Source organism: Eumetopias jubatus, unplaced genomic scaffold (assembly GCF_037043125.1).
Source record: "Eumetopias jubatus isolate StellerSeaLion01/CBP00866 unplaced genomic scaffold, mEumJub1_p1.0 scaffold_16, whole genome shotgun sequence".
Taxonomy (NCBI): Eukaryota; Metazoa; Chordata; class Mammalia; order Carnivora; family Otariidae; genus Eumetopias; species Eumetopias jubatus.
In genome coordinates, this window is record NW_028274822.1 from 52702509 (window position 1) to 52723475 (window position 20967).

Below are 20967 nucleotides of genomic sequence, written 5' to 3' on the forward strand. Positions count from 1 at the left end.
TAAAGTCGTCTGTCTTTTTTTTTTCAGCGAGCCACCTAAAGAATAAACCACTTCTCTCTTTCCGTGATAAATGTGAAGGAAAACCTATTTGGATAATCCATACACGTGACTCTAAGAGCAAGAAAAAAAGCCTTCCTTTAGGGTGGAAAAGAAAAGTGGATCATGAAGTAAGACATGTTGCCATGAAGACTGTAAATAAAGAGAAATAAGCATATATATTGAATAACTTCTAAATACCAGGTCCTATGCTAGGCAACTTTACATATGTTATTTCACTTCATCTTCATAATAATCCTACAAAGTCCAAAGATTAGCCTTCTAATTCTTCAGAAAACAGGAAAGCATAATTTAAATAATTACTCAGTCACTCAGAAGATAAATATCAAGACCCAAAATATAGATCCAGCTGATCCCACAGCCTAGTTTTTCCTGACTGAGGAAGATTCATGAGCAAAAGCACAGAGTCCTAAATTCAAATAACAACAGTCTAGTTTGACTAACGATCAGGATATATGTGGGCAATTTGGGGAGAAGCAGCTAAAAATCAATCTGGGTACCTTATGTTTTTCCTTAGAGATATTAACCAAAAATGACTTAACACTGTAAGTGACCACTCATTTGCCCTAGTTGTCATCCAAAGTTATCCCATTGTTGTGTCACAGTTATCTGATAATTAGGCCAAAGCCCAATCAGAAAAAGTGAATAAAAAAATAGTTTCCTCATGTTCTCCACCCCTAGAGATCAATTTGTTTTTATATGGTCCCAAGGACTTGGACTGCTACTGAAAAAGACCAAGAGGTTCCCCTCAAGTTCACAGAAGTCCCAGAAGATTTAGGTTAACTCCTAGGAATATTTAAGGGAAAAGGCTGGTTGTGGAGTTATCATGGTAATCTGACTTGCTTTCAAGCTGGAGCAGACTAGTCAATGGAACCATGAATTAAGGCCATCTATGCAGTTCTGGGTTTGTCCATACATCCAAACAATGGTAACAGATTACTATGGTACATAAAATAATTTGCACCTGTACTTACCTTATTTAATCTCTCCTTTCTCACTACTTGAATAGCCATCTTCAAATCCAAATCTGTATTTTGCATGAGTTTCCTTAAAAATGTGAACTTAAAATGGCTAATCTGAGGAATACATAACGGCATGGTAAATATGCTAACAGCTTATGTCAAAGGATTTCACAGCCCGTTTGATTCTGAGTGATTCTGAGTGGCACTCCGGCTATCAGTTCAATCAATGTCACTAAAATCTCTAATGAAAATATTGTGTTAATAACTTAAAACTGATAATATCATATATTGAGAAGGGTATGTTTGGATGATTATGTATGAACCATTCTAAAGTTACTTCAGGCAACCCACTGGATGCTCTGATTAGCAGCTAATGAGCCTATTATTAAGATCTCAGGTTCATTAGCAAACATGATACAACATCAAGTGCCTTAATTTAGGAATCAGAATTCAAGTCCTGGTTATCACTTATTAGCCATGTCAGCTAGCCTCTATGAACCTGTTCCCTCATTATAACTACAACTTTATAAAACTGCTTTGAGGGTAAAATGACATAATTGAAATAAAAGAACTCTGATAACCAGAGAACTATGCCAACAGTGCTGTGGTGCTTCCCAGGGTGTGGTAGGCCAGTGGTGCATGATAGGAGTCAAATGAGGTGAACTGGTGAGCATCTTCAGGGAAGGGAGGGCCTTTAATGTGTTTATAATCCTCCTCTGAATCACCATCAGTAGAAAACCCAAAGTTTCACTGAAGCTGAATATATAAAAATTCACTAAAGATATGTCTCTAGGGTACCAAATCTGAAAAGGTGCATTTGGGGTTTCTGGTAAGAATGAGTTTGAGTCATAGAATTTGAAGGATTAGAATAGGACAAGGTAGATACAGCCTACAGCAAGGACAGAGCAAGGTAGCAATTAAAGCCAGGCCCAGACCTGAGTTACAGACTAATCTCTCTGTCCTCCTCCAAGAAGACAACCAGCCCTCAGTGACACTGGCTTTTTTGAGGGAGCTCAAATGTTGACATACAAGAAGAAAAACCTATTCTCACTTTTAGATCATCTAAAGAAAAAGGCCTTATTTACTTGGTGGGTATCTTATCAATGAAAACATTTCTTTGGTGGTTCCAGGCTACTATAACAAATTACCATAGACTGGGTGGCTTACATAATAAACATTTATTCTTTGGGGTTCCGGAGGTTGAAAGTTCAAGATCAGGTGTCAGCATGGTCAGGTTCCCAGTAAGAGCCATCTTCCTGGTTATGTCCTCACCTGGCCTTTTGCTGGTGCTTGCATGCAGAGAGTGAGATCCCATGTTTCTTTTTATAAAGCCATTAATCCTATTATGAGAGCCCCCCCCAACACTGATGACCTAATCTAACGCTAACTGCCTCCCAAAGGCCCCACCCCTAAATACCATCACATTGAGGGTTAAAGTTTCAGCATGTGAATTTTGGGAGGATACATTCAGTCCACAGCTGTTGCACATAAAAATCAAGGTCCGGCAAGTGTAACAGATTATCCATCAAAGTGTGAAAGATCTATTTTGAACCAAAATTAATGTGACATGAGCCTAAAGTCTCTGAATATAGAAGAAACATGAGAAAGGCCACCAATTAACCACCTATGGAAGTCATCAAAGAACAATGTACAGTAACTATGAAGTTCAGAGTCAAGAGTTGAAACCCAAAGCTACATGTGGCCTCTGTTTTGTTTTTAATTATTTGTTTCCAGGCAGGACCACAATGGGAATGATGGATTTCAAAGCTTCCTCATGTATGAAACCAGGTGCAAGCTAGGAAATCTGATCTCAAGAAAAAGATCAAGAAAATATGATGTTCAGACAGAAAAACTCTATGGACAGTATGCAGGTGAATCCCCCAAACTGGAGTACAAATTGTGAAAGAAAATCTTTTTGATCTGAAACTAAAAATTATGTGAAGAGTTCAAACACTGATTGCTTAAAATATTCCAAGTACAGTTCTAAGTGCCCTACATGTGTTAACTCATTTAATCCTCATAACAACTTAAGAGATAAGAATTATTACTTCCCGTTTCTAAGAAAGGAAGACAAAAAGGACCAACTTAAGAGGATCTGCTTCCAAAAGAGTAGTTACATGCTCTGTGATTGTACTCTAATGGACCCTGAATGGGAAGGTGAAAGACTGTCAAGAGAAAGGCCATGAAATTCTAAGGATACAATCTTATGAGGCAAGATTCCCCAAAGTTTCTCGAGTGTGGTGTCTGCCGTTAACCATGTGCAGGTGAAATGGCTTTTTGTGTGGTTGCTCAGGATGCCAATTGTGACTGCATGGCCTCCAAATCAAACCAAACTCTAGGGCTGGGCTACAAGTCAGGGAGCTGTGCATTCTAATCCTAGTTCCAATACCTACTATAGGTTTTAGGACAAAATAGTCTCCTGGGCCTCAGTTTTCTTGACTATTAAATCGAGATAATACTCTCAGGACTGTACAAGGATTAAATGCAATAAAATGTAAAAAGCATAGCAAAGAGTAACACACACTATTCAACAAACATTAGCTCTATCCCTTTGTCTAAGCATTTCCAAGAGTCCTAAAAGACTTTAAGTCTGTAAAAAAATATGATAGAAAATAAAATCCTTACAGGTTTTAAAAGCAATATAAAAATCTCTGAATGAAGATATAACATTAAATGAATAATAAAGTTCATTAGGTCAGTTGGCTAAAACTCAGGGGTAATGAAGTCAAAGTTCAATGCTCTTAGTCTGGCCTTTTTGTTCTCACAAGGATGTGATTGTTCCGTTTTCCAGAATGATCTTTTGGTCAAAAAAGAGCCCAATAATTAAACAGGTATTACAAACAAGGCCCACAGGTTGTACAACTTAGGAACAGAGCTAAGACTACAACTTCTGTGTCTAAAAAAAAAACAAAAACAAACAAAAAAAACCAACCCTCTGTGTCTTGAATACCACATTCAGTGAATAAAAATGTTCTCTTCTTCTCTCAAGTATCAGTATTTGTGGTGCAAAAATAAAGTCCAAAAACTTGGTGAGAATAAAACGTGTCCACAAATTATATAAAACCTATAAATGGTACAAGACACTGGAAAGAGTTTCAAAGAAGGTTGTGAGATGTTTGCTTCAAGTTTAATGCTTTTTTTCATTTCAATAACAAGAATATCCCTATAAATACAAAGTTAAGCCTATAATAATATATATTCACACACTCAAAGAATGAACAAACTTCAAAAATAACATTTTTCATTGGCAAAATCAGTAAACAAATTGGCAACCCTGTCAGATAACCATCTCAATCTAACATTTTATTTAGCAGATAAATATTTGTAGAAAAGCTGTAAATGATATAAATACTTTTGTCAAAATGCTAAGTGAAAGAAGCCAAATACAATAGATTACATATTCTATGATTCTGTTTATATGAAATTCTAAGAAAGCAAAACTAATGATAGAAAACAAATCACTGTTCACCAAATGCCAGGGATGGGAGGAAGGGATTGACTGTAATTGGACACATGAGTTTTGGAGGTGAAGAAAATGTTCTATATCACGACTATGGTGGTAGACAACCATAGTATATGTTTTCTCAACTCACTGAATCCTATAGTAAAAATTGGAGAATTTTATGTGAAATTTTATCTCAATTTAAAAAAGGTTATACACAACAAATCAGCATGCTTTTCAAAGAATCATTTCAGTAAAAAATATTTTACTTAGTAAAAAAATATTCGCGGGAAATCTGTAAATAATATAAATATCTTTTAAGTCATAAGCGGTGTTATCTTCTGACTTTTTTTTAAGATTTTTATTTATTTATTTATTTATTTATTTATTTATTTGACACAGAGAGAGAGAGAGAGACACAGTGAGAGAGGGAACACAAGCAGGGGGAGTGGGAGAGGGAGAAGCAGGCTTCCCACAATGCAGGGAGCCCAACTCAGGGCTTGATCCCAGGACCCCAGGATTATGACCTGAGCCAAAGGCAGATGCTTAACGACTGAGCCACCCAGGCGCCCCATCTTCTGACATTTTTATAAGAAATACTTTTTAAATCTTCTAGAAAACCAAGCAAAACTAAGAAGTACTTGAAAAGTGACCTTGAACGCAATTTAAAACCCTCCAAAAAGGTTTCAAAAGCTCAGTACAATGATAAGGTACTCAGGAGGTCTCTCAATACTTTTTCAAGAATGTAACATTATACCAGAGATCATAAATTTGGGCTGCACAGGGGCCACGTAGACAATACAACTGAGTGGCATGGAGCAAGTGTTTTTGTGGTAAACTGCAGAGCCCATGTCCCTTCCCAAGGGAGCTGCTACCACTGGGCCCTACTGACTGATGCCAGGAAAGAATACAGACCGCAATGCAGCCAGAGCTTCTGATGTTTAGAGAAAAGTGAAAATCTACACTTTACATGAAATTTCCCGATTTTTCAGAATGATGGTTCAAATTTTTTTTTATAACACCATATGGGCCAAATGAAACACATCCATAGGCAGAATTATGACCTCTGGTCCATAGTGCGTGCTTTCCGAACTTTTTCAATAACAAAGTCTTGTCATTTTTCTAACTGCTTACCTCTTTATTTGCAGTGAATCCAGAATAATGGGGAATACTAGTACAACTTAAGTAAATTCATCTCAAAATTACATAAAAACTAGTCACTTCTGGTCTTTGGCAGAAAAACCAAGTCCTGTTTACATTTCTAAGCATCCTGGTTGGTAAGAAAAGGCAGTATCAGTTAGAATGAAGGAAAAAGGGGTGAGGAAAAAGTGAAGAAAATCACAACTTTAAGATCATAGTCAGCTTCTAGACTGCAGAGCAACAAAATAATCCATGTGTTGAAATTTGAGAACTTCATTGCCCCAACTAGTCCAACCTGGCTGTAAATTTCGAGCAAACAATTCCAAACATTCCCCATCTGGCTTGATATAGTCTTTTAGAACCTCTGTCCAAAAAAGAGAAAAAACACAAAAATTATTATTAAGAAAGGAATCAATTTCCTTTTAGCAGTTTAAAGCAGAAAAGCGGGAATGGTTCCTTAAAAAAAAAAAAAGGGGGGGACAGCTAATTAATTTCAAGGATTTCATCACAGGCTCTACTATTTGTAGTTAGAAGTCATTTGAAATAACCACTCCTGAGACTAGAAACACACCATCAGAAATTTCAGGAGTCTTGATTATCAGTTTTCATTTGTAGATGAGAAATAAGAATTTTAACACCCTCACAGGTGACTTTTCAGTTTTCCAATACTGCTGATATATCTCCTGAGTACTAACTTAATTTTTTTAATAAATGTAATCTGTGCATGAAAAAGAACTATATAGAAACAACACAAAAATAACCCACTTACAAAACTGAGATAAAATATAAGTTTCTGCAAGCATATATATTGGCAAGAGAGCAGTAAATGAACTGGATACCAATAAAAATATTGAACAATATAACTAACAAATACAATACCCTCATAGCTATAACTTGGTAGCACATTCCATCATTTCCAAAGTATAGATCCTTTTTACCTAAAATTTCACATTATTTCCACAAGTAGTCCTTATGTAATGTAATAACTACTAAAAATTGTATTTTATCAGGAAAAAGCTACCTCATACATATGTTGACTAAATGCTATGATACAGAGTAACAGAAAATAGCATAGAAGCTTTTTTTTAAAGCACATGTTCATTTGGATTACAAATATTTAAATCTGATTAATTTAACCTTGATCATTGCTGGTTAGCTATATTAACCACATTATAGGAACTGGGTATGAAAATAACAATTCAGGGATGAAAAGTCCTAGAAGAGCACTTTTTAAATATAGTTCTTAATTACTATACAAGATTGAGCTTGGAAGAAATTTATCGAATTCCCTTTAGGAACGGTAAGTATTCCTTAGGAGTATTTGATATAGGTAAAGTTTAAAAGAAAACATATAAAAAATTTCATGTTCATAATGTTCTCCAATCACTCTCTCAGCAAAAGAACTGTTTATTTCTATAAAAGTTTTGGTCCTGTTTATCAAAAATCAAAGAATTTAAAGCATTCATTGTCCACAACCCAAATTTGGGCTTTGATAGCTTTTAGGTGATGCTAACATGAGACTTCTAGTCCTTTCATAAGTGTATAATTAAATGTTATTAAACCTGAGAAAGACTTCCCCAGAGTCTTAGAGGAAAATAAACTTATATCACTTTTCCATTTTTTCTCCATGAATTCAATGCCTTACTAACCTCAATTCACTTTTAATGTGGTCTAAGATTATATGAAGCAAGGTTTTCTTTGTTTCTGCTTGTTTGTTCAGTGTTTTGGTACAAATACAGTAGCAACTCTATTCTTAAACCATAATCTGGAGTCTAACAGGCGGGAGTCAGCCAGTCAAAAATGTTTACTATTCTGAGCATCCACTATAATCAGTACTATGGAACTTAACAAAGGAAACAGATACCCATGTTTTCTAAGAGTACATAATCTAGTAGAAAAAGATGGCCAGGCACTTGGGAGTTGACAAATATAGTACATAAAACCTAAACCCATTTACTACCTCCTACTTTCTCAATGTAACACATTTCTGCATTTTTTTTTTCCTTTCTGGTTGACAAAAATAGAAAGTCAAGGAGTAATATTTTTAAAATGTTAACCACATTTCAAAACAAAGCAAAAGAAATAAAAGCAAATAAATGGAAATGTTTTATTCTTACTAATTTTAAATATCAGTTTAAAAGTAAACTCGAGATCTTAAAAGTTCTAATCACAAAGAAAAAATTTTGTAACTATGTGTGGTAATGGATGTTAACTAGACTTATTGTGATTGGTGATCATTTCTCAATATATATATACATCAAATCATTGTTGTACACCTGAAACTAATATAATGGTGTATGTTAATTATACCTCAATTTTTAAAAAGTAAATTCAAATGTATAAAGTATGAATATGACATATACATATACTTAAGATAATTATATAACATCTGACATTAGCAAAACATACTTCTAATCAAAGAAGAGGAAATAATCCACGCATAGCCAGTCATTCCCCTTTTGCTCTGGGAACAAAGGGCAGGGTTGGGGAGAAGGGGCTCAAACACCAGTGCACAGAATCTTATCAAACTGTGTTTTACTCTTCAGTTAGAAACTGTTAGTGAGTAAAGTAGTAAAAGGAGTGAAAATTCCTCTAAGGTAAAATATAAAAAATAATTTTGATCCAAATATTTTTAAATCTTTAAATTTTATAAACATTTATAATTGTTAGATTACAACCCATAGCTATTGAATGCTTATCTTTTAATCTGTAGCAGGAAACTTCAAAATTTAAAAACAGAGTAAATGTAGCAATAAATTAAAATTTTTTGGGTGGGGGGATGGGTTAGCCTGGTGATGGGTATTAAAGAGGGCACGTACTGAATGGAGCATTGGGTGTTAGACGCAACAATGAATCATGGAACACTACATCAAAAACTAATGATGTAATGTATAGTGATTAACATAACATAATAAAAAAATTAATTAAAAAATTAAATTTTTTTAAAAAATCTTGGTGCCCCTAGAAGCAAAAGAGAGAACATTTCATTTTATGAATTTACATAAAACAGTTTAAGAACATTTACATGTAAAAGTTCTAAGCATTACATATAGAACATGTACTATCCTAAAACCTAGATTTAGGATTTCAGAATAAAATACAATGCAGAAATTGTTTTTTGATGGCTTTAATTTGTATAGCTCTATACCTAAAAATATATGCGCTTGCTACATAGTAACATAAATTCAAAAATATAGGGTTACAAATACTTCTTGTCTACCACTACCTAACCAAAACATAAGGATTACATATCAAGTCATAGGGATTCCCCCACCGCAAAATCTAACTTTTCTTTTTTTAAAAGTTCTCAATCCTAAAAAAAACTGTGTTTGTGCTGCCCTCTACTGGGAATATGGCAGAACTGCACTTCATAGATACAGGCTGACTCATTTTTATTAGGATTAATAAAAGACTAATTTTTATTTACTATTTTAAAACCTTGTTTTTTAAGATTAATTTTTAAACATAATTTCGCCTATGTAAAAGGAATTGATAAACAGCTTAACTATAATTTGAGAATGAAAGGTTGGGTCTTGGTTTTTAGATTTTTAAAAGTAAAAAACTAAGCCCTAAGACGAACACTAAATTATGCTTTGATACTCACTAAATGATAGAGAAAATTCAAATTAGAAGGATACAAATTAGATTTCCTCCATTGAATACTGGTACCAAACATAATTTTTTCCTCAAAGAACAGTACAATGTCACTCATTTAAGTCACTAATATTTAATGCAATTAAGAGTCTATGACAGTACAAAGCTTAAAGATGATTATTCACTCAGCATGCCTCTAAGTCAAGAATGAATCATCAGGAAAACATCTGAGTATTTCTCAAATGAAGTAACACTACAAACACTTCTGCATAAGTAATTTAAGATAACAGAAATCCTAAGCGCTATCAATAAAAATTACCTTGAGAATCTGTATTCACTTTCCTATGTATTCTAGCTCATGAACTAGCCCATATTCTACAAAATAATATGATAGGCTGGGGACCCTGTAGTTTTCCTGAGTGGCAGCTTAAATGTTTTGGGTTTTTTAAGCAAGGATCACCAAATTAATAAAAAAAAATTCCTCAAAAAATTTTTTGAATAGGAAATAATCACAAATTGAGTATGTCTCAAGGACTTACATTCCTATTTTTTGGGGGGAGCACAGAGAAAGGGAGAGAGAGAGACTTAAGTAGGCTCCATGCCCAGTGAGGAGCCTGACATGGGGGCTTGATGTCACAACCCTGAGGATCATGACCTGAGCCAAAATCAAGAGTCGGACACTTAAGCGACTGAGCCACCCAGGTGCCCCTACATTCCTATTTTTTTAAACTCTCACTTGAAAAATTTAGCATTTACAGAGCTTCTAATATATACTACAGAATTTCAAATATATTATAAGCAATCCTCACAACTCTAAAAGATTAAATATCATTAGTCTCTCTTTAAATGAGGACTTTGAGGTAAAAAATAGAGTAACTCATTAAGTAGCAGAGCCAGGATTCAAACTCATGTTAGTCAATCTCCAAAGCCACAAAACTTTCCATTATTCCTTGCTGCTTAGTTTCACTGAATGATGAACATTATACTAAATAAAGCATTAAGGCTAGTAAGAATTCCAGGCTGCAGCAATTACCTTTCCAATAGTTCAAAAAAGCAACACTACCTCAACATAAAACTGAATCTCTACCAAGTATCAAGGGGATTCTCAGTATCTCTCTCTGACTGCTTTTCTGAGCTCCTGGTTTCAGAACAAGCAAGGGATAGAGCCCTCTTAGTGAAATAAAGCCCCTAGTAGAACTACAATCCTTAGCTGTCCCATCAGTCTTCAGTCTATCAAGGACAGTGAGGGAGTAATAATCAATAAGGGGAATCTAAAAAAAATGGTATAAAAGGAAAAGCAGAGGTGAAATAAAAATCTATTCAGCATAGCCAGCAATCCCACAAAGCTATCTCTTGCTTCAATGGTTCAATAATCTTTTTCAACAGTCTCTGGATGGAACAGACCCAGGGACCCCCTTCTTCCAATCTCTGACTACCCTCCGACCACCTTCCAATCTCCTTTCCAGGAACAACCTCCAGGACAAGCCAACCCCACTTTTTGTGGTTAGCTCCTTATTGCTGACAAACGGTGAGCTCCCAGATTCCTCAGAATTATTCTCCCAAGGTGGAGGCCACTGTCAACTGTCTAGTCAACCTGTATTTGCAGACCTCTTACATCCACCTCTCAGGGCTTGTTTGGACTGTGACGATGTGACTCCGGAAGGCCTAGGCACTTCTTCCTCAAGTTTGCCAGGCATCTCTTAGAAGATGCAAAACTTTTTGCATCTTCAAATTCAAAAAATTTGTATAGCTCTATACCTAAAAATATATGCGCTTGCTACATAGTAACATAAATTCAAAAATATAGGGTTACAAATACTTCTTGTCTACCACTACCTAACCAAAACATAAGGATTACATATCAAGTCATAGGGATTCCCCCACCGCAAAATCTAACTTTGTGCGGCAGCCACACCCTTTCCAAAACATGAAGAATCCGTCCCAAAATGAGTGAGGCAAAGCCGTAGATGCCATGGAAGCTGCACGGCCCTGAAGAACATCCTGAACCAGGCCCTTCTGGATATGTATGCTCTGGGTTCTGCCCATACAAATCCCCATCTGTGTGACTTACTGGAGAGCCACTTCCAGATGAAGAGGCAAAACTCATCAAGAACTTGGGTGACCACCTGACTAACCTCCACAGGTTGGCTGGTGGATGGCCCTGGGCTGGGCCAGGCCAGTCAAGTATCTCTTCCAAAGGCTCATCCTCAAGCACAACTAGGAGCTTCCAGAGCCCAGGAGCCTTTGACGGGCACCTCTACATCCCCCGATGTCAGAGCTTCTGCCTGTGCCTCTCCCTGCAGCCACTAGGCAGCCCTTTAACCTTCATAAAGCCCTCTCTCAAATCATGGACCAAATGAAAACAATAAAGCTTTTGTAACAAAATAAATAAAAAACACTATTCATAAATTCTGCTGTAAAATTTTAGAGTATTAACAAAAATAAAACATCCAATTTAATTTCCAAATCTCTACACCACTCAAATACTAAATTCAATCCTTTCTTCAATTTGACAGAAGTCATAACAATTCTATTTTATAAAAACATACCAGCAAGCGGTGGCTTATGTGAATGAAGAGTACAGGGCACACTGACAATTAACTTGTGATCTGGAATGGGAAGTACTTTTACATCTTCATTCCTAATTAAAACAAAACAACAAAGTAAATTTTATTTTAAAGGACAATTTTTCATATATAAGTCACAGTTGCCTTTTTTTCACCTTTCAAATAGAATCTGAACTTAAAAATAAATTCAAGAATAGAAGCAATAATATAAATCAGCAATTTAAGTATTGAGACATTACCAAAAATTTCCTTTTCTTCAATAATGACTTCAACAATTACACACTAGATAAAAGATAATATAAAATTTCATGTACCATACCATTCACATTTTTCTGGTCTGGGCCATTTTCAGATTTTCAAAAATGTAAAAATTAAGGAAAACCAATGATCATTATACTATTAATTTTGTATACATTTATACAATTTTGAAAAATCACCTTTCCTACCTTAATGTTACAGCAGTTTTTTCTCGAACTCTCCCCAGTATAAGACCTTCATAAGGCTTTTTGTGTGGAGAATCTAACGGGAACACAAATTCTCCTGAATTGGTGATCTGATAGGAGAAAAAAAAACATAACAAAATAGAATCATACATGTGTAAATATCCAGGAAAGAGTTTGGGTTTTTTTCTATCACTATACAGTTTCTGCCAAAGAGAAAGAAATTAAACCTCTGGGCTAGTGCTATCCAATAAAAATAAATGTAAGCCACAAATGCAAACCACGTGTGTAATTTAAATTTTCTACTAACATTAAACATTAAAAAAGGTAAGAAGAATGTGTAAGCAATTTTAATTACATATTTAGTTTAGTCTCACATATCCAAAATATTATTTCAATATGTAATAAATTTATTTAGGTATGTTATATTTTTTCTTTCATACTAGGTGTTTGAAATCCAATGTATATTTTACACTTAACATCAATTCAATTTTGACAAGCCACATTTCAAGTGCTAAAGAGCCACATATGACTAGTGAGCATCACTTGGACAGAGCAGCTATAAGGGACTAAAATATTTTAAATATCACTTTATCATCTTACACATAAAAATCTACTTTTCATTAAAATTTATTCCTGAAACCATGTTATCATTAATTCATTTATTCATTCAAATAATTTACGGATTACTGGCAATGTGACTAAGTGGATTAAAGTATATCTTATTAAACTTTATAGAATACAGTGTCATTAAATACTGTCAGAGCTAGAATTAGTAATAAAAAAAAGCTCAGAGACTGATAAGACAGACAATACTTAGTCTAATCCCTTGGCATTATAAATCCAGAAATTCAATTTTGTCATTTCATCCTGGAGTGATCATACTCTCAAAGACTCACTTAAAGCTAATCAAATTGAAAACACAATTTATAATAGCAATATCAATTTATAAACTAACCATTAAAATACGTATTTTCACCATCAGAATATTCATATCTATTATCTATTGAACCTTTTACTAAATATCAAGGTAATTAAAAGCCAAATCAGTAAAGTCCTATTATCACCTCTAGGGCCTAGGAGAGACAGCATCTCTTCCACACAGTGCTGTATAAATACAGGCAAATTCTTATTATTTGGATATATTTTATATTCAATGCAAATTACTCCTTCTGTTATAACAGTGCATATAGGTACCTAACAGTGTTTCATATAATATACCGTACTTTTGTTTTAAACTCTGGGCTTATATCATCTCTTGTACGGATTAGTACTAAAAATGAATAGGGTAGTCTTAGATTTTATGTATTAACATTTTACTGGTTTTGATTTCAGAAGGTACCCTTTTCCTGACTTTGACCCCCATCTCTGACAATAAAAGAACTGTTATAATGTACAGGGTAGAATGGAGTTTTATATTCCCATCAATGTCCTATATACCAAACCAACCAAAGCTAAGCCCAAAGTATGTTTTAAAAGCAAAGATACAACTGTTAATGTTTGTTTGCTAAGTTCATTAAAATAGGCGTAAATAAACAATATACACACCTTTTAGAAGATATACCAGTAGACCACAAAATACATACAAAGTACATAAAAACAGAACTCTTCCGTTTAAAATAAATGTATCAGCTATACAAATATTAAACATTCAATTGATAACAAGTGGGTTTATCTTTTTTAAATGTAGGAGGGCTTTTGCAAAATTCATCTAAGTAGACAATGCATCTTTAAAAGGATGTCCAATGGACTCTGAACTGATGCCTTATTTTTCTGTATTTTTTTGTTCTTATAGTAAACAAAGATATTAAAGATCATTCAACCAATCCAAGAGTTGGAGTCATTTCTTTCAAAAATAGGCACAGCAGCACATAAGGCACTGAGGACCTAAGTTAAAATTTCAAGTATGTAAGGTTCTTGGTTCTTTCCACCTCTTCCATGCTGGGTTACTTAGCTATTCTCCCTCCCATCCCCAGCAACATAAGAAAAAAGAAAAAAGAAAAAAACAAAACAAAACAGGAAAGAACCCACAGAGGGTGACTGAAATTGTGGATGCGTAAAGAGCAAGAAGATGAAGGACAACACTATTTCTATGTTTCCTGATAGATTCTCCAAAGTTTTTGTTTGTTGTTTTTTAAACTACAGACATCAGAGCTTTTTAGAATGTCATCCTGATATCTCCCTGAATCAAATATTTCCTAAGGCCAGCAGTTTGAGACTCTACTACAAAAAGACACAGAACAAAAAGTAAAAAGCCTTTGAGAATAAGATATAAGTATTTAGCATCAAAAAGAAAAAAGTATTTAGTATCAAAGTAAAAGTTTTAAATAGACTGTTTTGAAGGAGTAGAGCAGTGACATGTTAAGTGTTAAAAATTAGATGCTACATTTATGTGACTTATATGTCACACCATACTAACAAATAAGTTAATTTTTCAACTTACTTTTACCCAGTGCCACTCAGCAACTATCTCAACAGACCAAGAAGGATAAAGTTCTTCCTTTACAAAACGTAGGTGCTTCTGTCTATTGGTCACCCAAGTAATGATAAGACAGTTTGGAGCCGCCAGTTTAGGAATAGGTATCTGTTTTATTTGCAATGGTGATAAATAGCTGTACCTAAAAAAAAAAAAAAAAAAGATACTACCAAATTCACTGCAAAAAGGAAAAATAAGCAGACAGAAGACCCATGTAATATTGACTCCACAGACACAAAGCTCCTGTACCTATTTGTATAACTAAATATGAAGCCACAGTGACACCCAGTGGATACATTGTTACATGCAAGTCAGAATTAACCCTTTTTCATTTTTAATAGTATAAAATTGTCAGGCTATCTTTATCATTTCTAAATGTATTACATTTTAGTAATTTCACTAATATACTTGTCTCCCATTCAAAATTAATCAAATATCGTACATTATACAGGGACCCCATCACAGTTAGTCTTGAAACTGCTATCTCAATATTCTACTATATTTTCAACCCTCAATCTATCATCCTGCTTCTTTCTTTTTTTTTTTCCAGGTTTTATTTATTTGACAGAAAGAAAGAGCACAAGCAGGGGGAGCAGCAGGCAGAGGGAGAGGGAGAAGCAGGCTCCCCACTGAGCAAAGATCCCGACGTGGGGCTCGATCCCAGGACCCTGAGATCACAACCTGAGCCAAAGGCAGACACCTAACTGACTGAGCCACCCAGGCGCCCCATCCTGCTTCTTTCTTATTCCAATCAATTCCACTGGCTCCTTGAAACTCTCATGCTTTCAGGGTGCCTGGGTGGCTCAGTCGGTTTAAGTGTCTGTCCTCAGCTCAAGTCATGGAGCTCCCTGCTCAGCGGGGAGCCTGCTTCTCCCTCTCCTTCTGCTGCTCCCCCCTCTCCTTCTGCTGCTCCCCCTGCTTGTGCTCTCTCCTCTCTCTCTTTCAAATAAATAAATAAAATCGAAAAGAAAGAAAGAAAGAAAGAAAGAAAGAAAGAAAGAAAGAAAGAGAGAGAGAGAAAGAAAGAAAGAAAAAGAAAGAAACCCTCATGCTTTAATTTAAAAAAAACTCTATAGTCTTGCACCTCCTAGTCATTAACAGCATGAAGTTTAGTTTCTGTTGCTGGAACTACTTGCTCTATAAAATCCAGTCTAATGAATGTGGGCCCTTCTCTAACACCCAACACACACAACAGAGAGAGGAGAGTCCTTATTCTCCTAGCTCCCCTATTAGCCACTTCCAGGCTAAAACTCCTCCACATTTGCATAAAATCCACTTCTCTTTGAGAGGTATGCCATCTGGCTGTGCTAGAATGTAATGTTCTTTATTGAACCCATTTCTTCCTCATTTTCCATAATCAATGAAGCCTTAAGCTCTAAGATCCTTCTACCTTACCAACACAAATCTTGCCATTATCCTGGCAATTTCAAGGCACAATTTATATAATGTGCATACCTCAACTATTCTTCCCCTAAACAAATACAATTGCATTGATCCCAATAATCCATTCCAGTTACCTTAACCTGGACCTCACCATTGCTCACACTTATTCCATTTCTGAAACTAAACGTTGATCTATCTCTGGCTGTAACCTCCTATCCCTAACCTATTCTTTGACCTTACCAAAGCAAACCATGCCCCATTCCTTTACTTTATTGAGTCTATCATTTCTTCCTGCACACGTGTGCCTCTTCTCCACAGACTACCTACCAATCATTTCACTGCCCTCCCATTAGCACCCTAAATTCCCATCCACCCTTAACCCTTCACCCCACAGCTCCTTCAAACCTCTAATCTTAAATTCAACCCAACTTCCACACAATTCAATTCAACCTCTTCGTATGGGGAGAAAAATGCAAAAGTGAAGAACTGGGTCAATTAAACCCATTCTCAGGCTCTCAAAATGACTCATCAATTCTTTTACTTATCCTTAGTCAACTACAAACCCTCATCTCTTTTCAAATCTCTTACCTAAACTCACTCTTGGCAGATGAAGTTAACTCTTTACATCAGTAAAAATAAAGGCCACCTGACCCCTTCAACTACCTAACCTTCTCTCTCCTTATATACCTTCACTTATCCATTTGTATACATTTCCTCTTAAATCAAATGGTATGGCTTCACCTAACTAGAGCTTATTGCTCCAGCTGTGTTCTCTTATTCCCATCTTCCAGTATCTTACAATGCTAGTTATTCCTCTCTCTCTGTGTCTCAACCTCTCTAGCAGTTCCTTGCCATCAGCCTAGGTTTTAAAGGGAGAAAAAGAGAGAAACAGGGGAGGTAGGGAGGGGAAGAGAGAAGAGAAATTCCCTCAATTCTACAACTAAGCTAAGGACTGGTATGCATTTAGTCTTTCTACTTTGTCTCCTTTATTTTATTCGTCAATTGACTATAATGAGGTTTCTACTACTATACCTGCTCTGGAAAAAAATAAATGACATTCTAATGGCCAAATGCAATAAACACTGGAATCCAGTTCTCACACACAGCAACTGTATAATGTGAGGACATGATCAATAGTATTTCTTAAATAAATAAATGAGTAAAACAAATCATATCTCATGCACCCATTTCCTACCATCCAGACCAGTGCTCTTCTAGTAGACTAGCATTTCTTATAATCAAAGTGGTAACTTAAAAAAACAAAGTTTGCCAAAGTATGAAAAATATCAGGTCAAAAATTTGAAGTTTGATGTTCCAATAACTGCAGATTCTTTGATTGCCTCGATTTTTAGTTAGGATGATGTGCAGTAAGGGGGAAGGAATGAAATATTCCATTTTTTAGTTTTAATCTCCTAGAAATCACAGAGCAAATTCCAAAATATGCATCTTTATCACCAAGGTAGTATTCTTACCGAAAATATTTAACCTGAATCTAATCATGAAGAAACAATCAGACAAATCCAAATGGTAGGAAATCTACAAAAAAGGAACACGGGATCTTAAAAAAGTCAATATCCTAAAAAGTAAAAAATGGCCATGAGCCTATTCTGCATTAAAGGAAGAAAAGAAAAATAAAGACCAAATGTAACGTGTGATTCCTCACTGGAGCGGAAATCTGAAAACTGAAAAGAAAAATATAGCCATGAAAAAACATTTTGAAAAGAGGTTAAAAAAAAATATATATATATACATATACACACACACATAATGTATATTTGATAATATTATTAATGGCAATTAATGGAGATGGAGAAAGAAAATACAAATAATGTGGTAGAATATTAAAAACGGGTGAATCTAGGGGCGCCTGGGTGGCTCAGCCGTTAGGTGTCTGCCTTCGGCTCAGGTCATGATCCCGGGGTCCTGGGATCGAGCCCGCATTGGGCTCCCTGCTCAGCGGGAAGCCTGTTTCTCCCTCTCCCACTCCCCCTGCTTGTGTTCCCTCTCTCCCTGTGTCTATGTCAAATAAATAAATAAATAATCTTAAAAAAAAAAAAGGGTGAATCTAGAGGAAAGGCAACTCGATATTCATGTATTATTCTTTCACTTTTCTCAAAGTTTGGAATTTTTAAAATCAAAAGTTGAAGGAAAGAAACAATACAATAAATCATTACAAAAAAATCATAAAGATATACTTACAAGGTAAAAAAACAAATAATTTCAAAAAAAATTTTTTTAAACAAAAAATTTCAAAACAGGCTACATAAAAGTATCATAAAATATTATAAAAGGAATGAGTTTATTTTTCAGAATTATAAAACCTGCCTCCAAAGATACTAATTGTAATTAAGCATGTACTTTTTAAAAATTAATAAAGAGTATTCAAGAATAACATATAAAAAACTATCAATTTTCAAGGGGGCAGAGCAAGATGGCGGAGGAGTAGGAGACCCGGATTTCGTCTGGTCTAAGGAATTCAGCTAGATAGGGATCAAACCATTCTGAACACCTACGAACTCAACAGGAGATCAAAGAAAAGAATAGCAACAACTCTGAAGAGAAAAGCGACCACGTTCTGGAAGGTAGGACGTGCAGAGAAGTGAATCCGAGGCGATATTCGGGAGGATAGACGGCAGGGGAGGGGGCCTCCATCAGCGGCTTCTGGCAAGTGATAGAGCCACGGAGCACAAAACCGGAATTTTAGAAGTGTGCTCCGCTGAGGGACGTCGCCCCAGTGACTAAGCAGGTGGTGGAACCCTGGCAGGACAGTGTGATCTCAGGACCCTCGGGGTCACAGAAAGACTGGGGGTTCCTGAGTGCAACAGAGCTCCCAGGTATCACAGCAGGGAAGCTGGCTGCAGAGATGGAGATGAGGCGCGGGCTCTCAGCTTGGGGTTGCCATAAACTGTGATCCACGGCACAGTCAGGCCACTGCTCTTCCAGTAGGGACCCAATAAGCGGCAGATCCGGGAGACTCCCCTTCCTCCCCCGGGAGGAGTGGCTCGGGAGCGCACCACAGGGATCTGATGGGTTTGGAGACTCCACACCGAGTCAGGTGCCAGAGATAGAAATGCTCGATTACAGGCCGGGTGAGCACGACGTGCGGCCGGAGACCGGGGAGACGGGAGTCACTGACTGCTTTGCTCTGGGGGCTCACTGAGGAGTAGGGCCCCGAGTTCTCGGCTCCTCTGGGGCGGAGATCGGGAGGCCGACATTTTCCCTCTTGTCCTCCAAAGCTGTACCAAAAGCTTGCAGGGGAAAAAAGCTCCCGAGAGCAATCCCAAGCAGATTACTTAGAGTGGACCCACAAGGGCAGGTCAATTCCGCCTACGGCAAAGACATTTGGGAACCACAGCAACAGGCCCCTCCCCCAGAAGATCATCAAGAACAGCCTGCCAAGAGCAAGTTTACTGATCAATGAGAACGGCAGAACTCTAGCGCTAGGGGAATACAGCACATAGAATTCATGGCTTTTTTACCATCATTCTTTAATCTTTCAAAGTTAAATTTTTTTTTTTAATTTTTCTTTTTCCCTTTTTCAACCATCTTATCAATGCCTTTTTTAAAAAACATTTTTATTTTTCATTTTTAGAGTCATAGTCTATCCCTTCATAGTAGTTACTCTTATTTTTGGCATATATATATATGTTGTTCTCTCTTTAAAATTTTGACATATAGTTTCTTCTAACAGATCAAAATATACCCTAAATCTCTAGTGTATGGCTTTGTTCTAGGTTCCTGCCTGATCACATTCTCTCCCTTTTTTTTTCTTTTCTTTCCTTAAAACCTCTTCTTTCTTTTTCCAAACAACTTATCAATTCCTTTTATAAAATTTTTTATAATTCTCATCTTTACAGTCATATTCCATCCCTTCATCGTATCAACCTTTATTATTGTACATATGTAAGTTTTTCTTTCTTCAAAATTTTGGGAGGCACTTTCTGCTAACAGACCAAAATACACCCAAATTCTAGTGTGTGGCACTGATCTATGCACCAGCCTGATCATATCTAATCATATTCTGTTTTTTTCTTGTTGTTTTGTTTTGCCTGTTTTTGTTTCTTTTTGTTCCTATTTCTTTTTCTTTTTTTTTCTTTACCTTTCCTTTCTCCCAGTTTCAGGTCTTTTCTGATTTGTTTAGAGTATATTTTCTGTGGACGTTGTTACCATGTTAGCATTTTGTTCTCTCATTCATCTATTCTCCTCTGGACAAAATGACAAGACGGAAAAAAATCACCTCAACAAAAAGAACAAGAGGTACTACCGACTGTAAGGGACGTACACAACACGGACATTAGTACAATGTCAGACCTAGAGTTCAGAATCATGATTTTAAAGATACTAGCTGGACTTGAAAAAAGCATGGAAGTTATTAGAGAAACCCTTTCTGGAGAAATAAAAGAACTAAAATCTAACCAAGTCGAAATCGAAAAGGCTACTAATGAGGTGCAATCAAAAATGGGGGTACTAACTGCTAGGATAAATGAGGCAGAAGAGAGAATCAGCAATATAGAAGACCAAATAATGGAAAATAAAGAAGCTGAGAAAAAGATAAACAACTACTGGATCACGAGGGCAGAATTCGAGAGATAAGTGATACCATAAGATGAAACAACATTAGAGTAATTGGGATCCCAGAAGAAGAACAAAGAGAGAGAGGGGCAGAAGGTATATTGGAGTAAATTATAGCAGAGAATGTCCCTAATTTGGGGAAGGAAACAGGCATCAAAATCCAGGAGGCACAGAAAACCCCTCTCAAAATCAATAAAAATAGGTCAACACCCCAACATCTAAGTGTAAAACTTACAAGTCTCAGAGACAAAGAGAAAATCCTGAAAGCAGCTCGGGACAAGAGGTCTGTAACCTACAATGGTAGAAACATTAGATTGGCAACAGACCTACCCAC

General features: G+C 36.0%; 1 protein-coding gene across 3 annotated transcripts in view; it reads right to left on the reverse strand.

Moving 5' to 3' along the window:
• Positions 1–4330: 4330 nt before the first annotated feature.
• Positions 4331–20967, reverse strand: part of METTL4 (methyltransferase 4, N6-adenosine) — a 48311-nt gene continuing 31674 nt past the window's right edge. For all 3 annotated transcript variants that reach the window (XM_028092369.2, XM_028092367.2, XM_028092368.2), the window contains 4 exons: positions 14646–14820; positions 12209–12315; positions 11745–11836; positions 4331–5965 (listed from right to left, as the gene is read on the reverse strand). In XM_028092369.2, the coding sequence (XP_027948170.1) occupies positions 5820–5965; positions 11745–11836; positions 12209–12315; positions 14646–14820 (520 nt within the window). In that variant the 3' untranslated portion in view covers positions 4331–5819. The remainder of the gene's footprint in view (positions 5966–11744; positions 11837–12208; positions 12316–14645; positions 14821–20967) is intronic.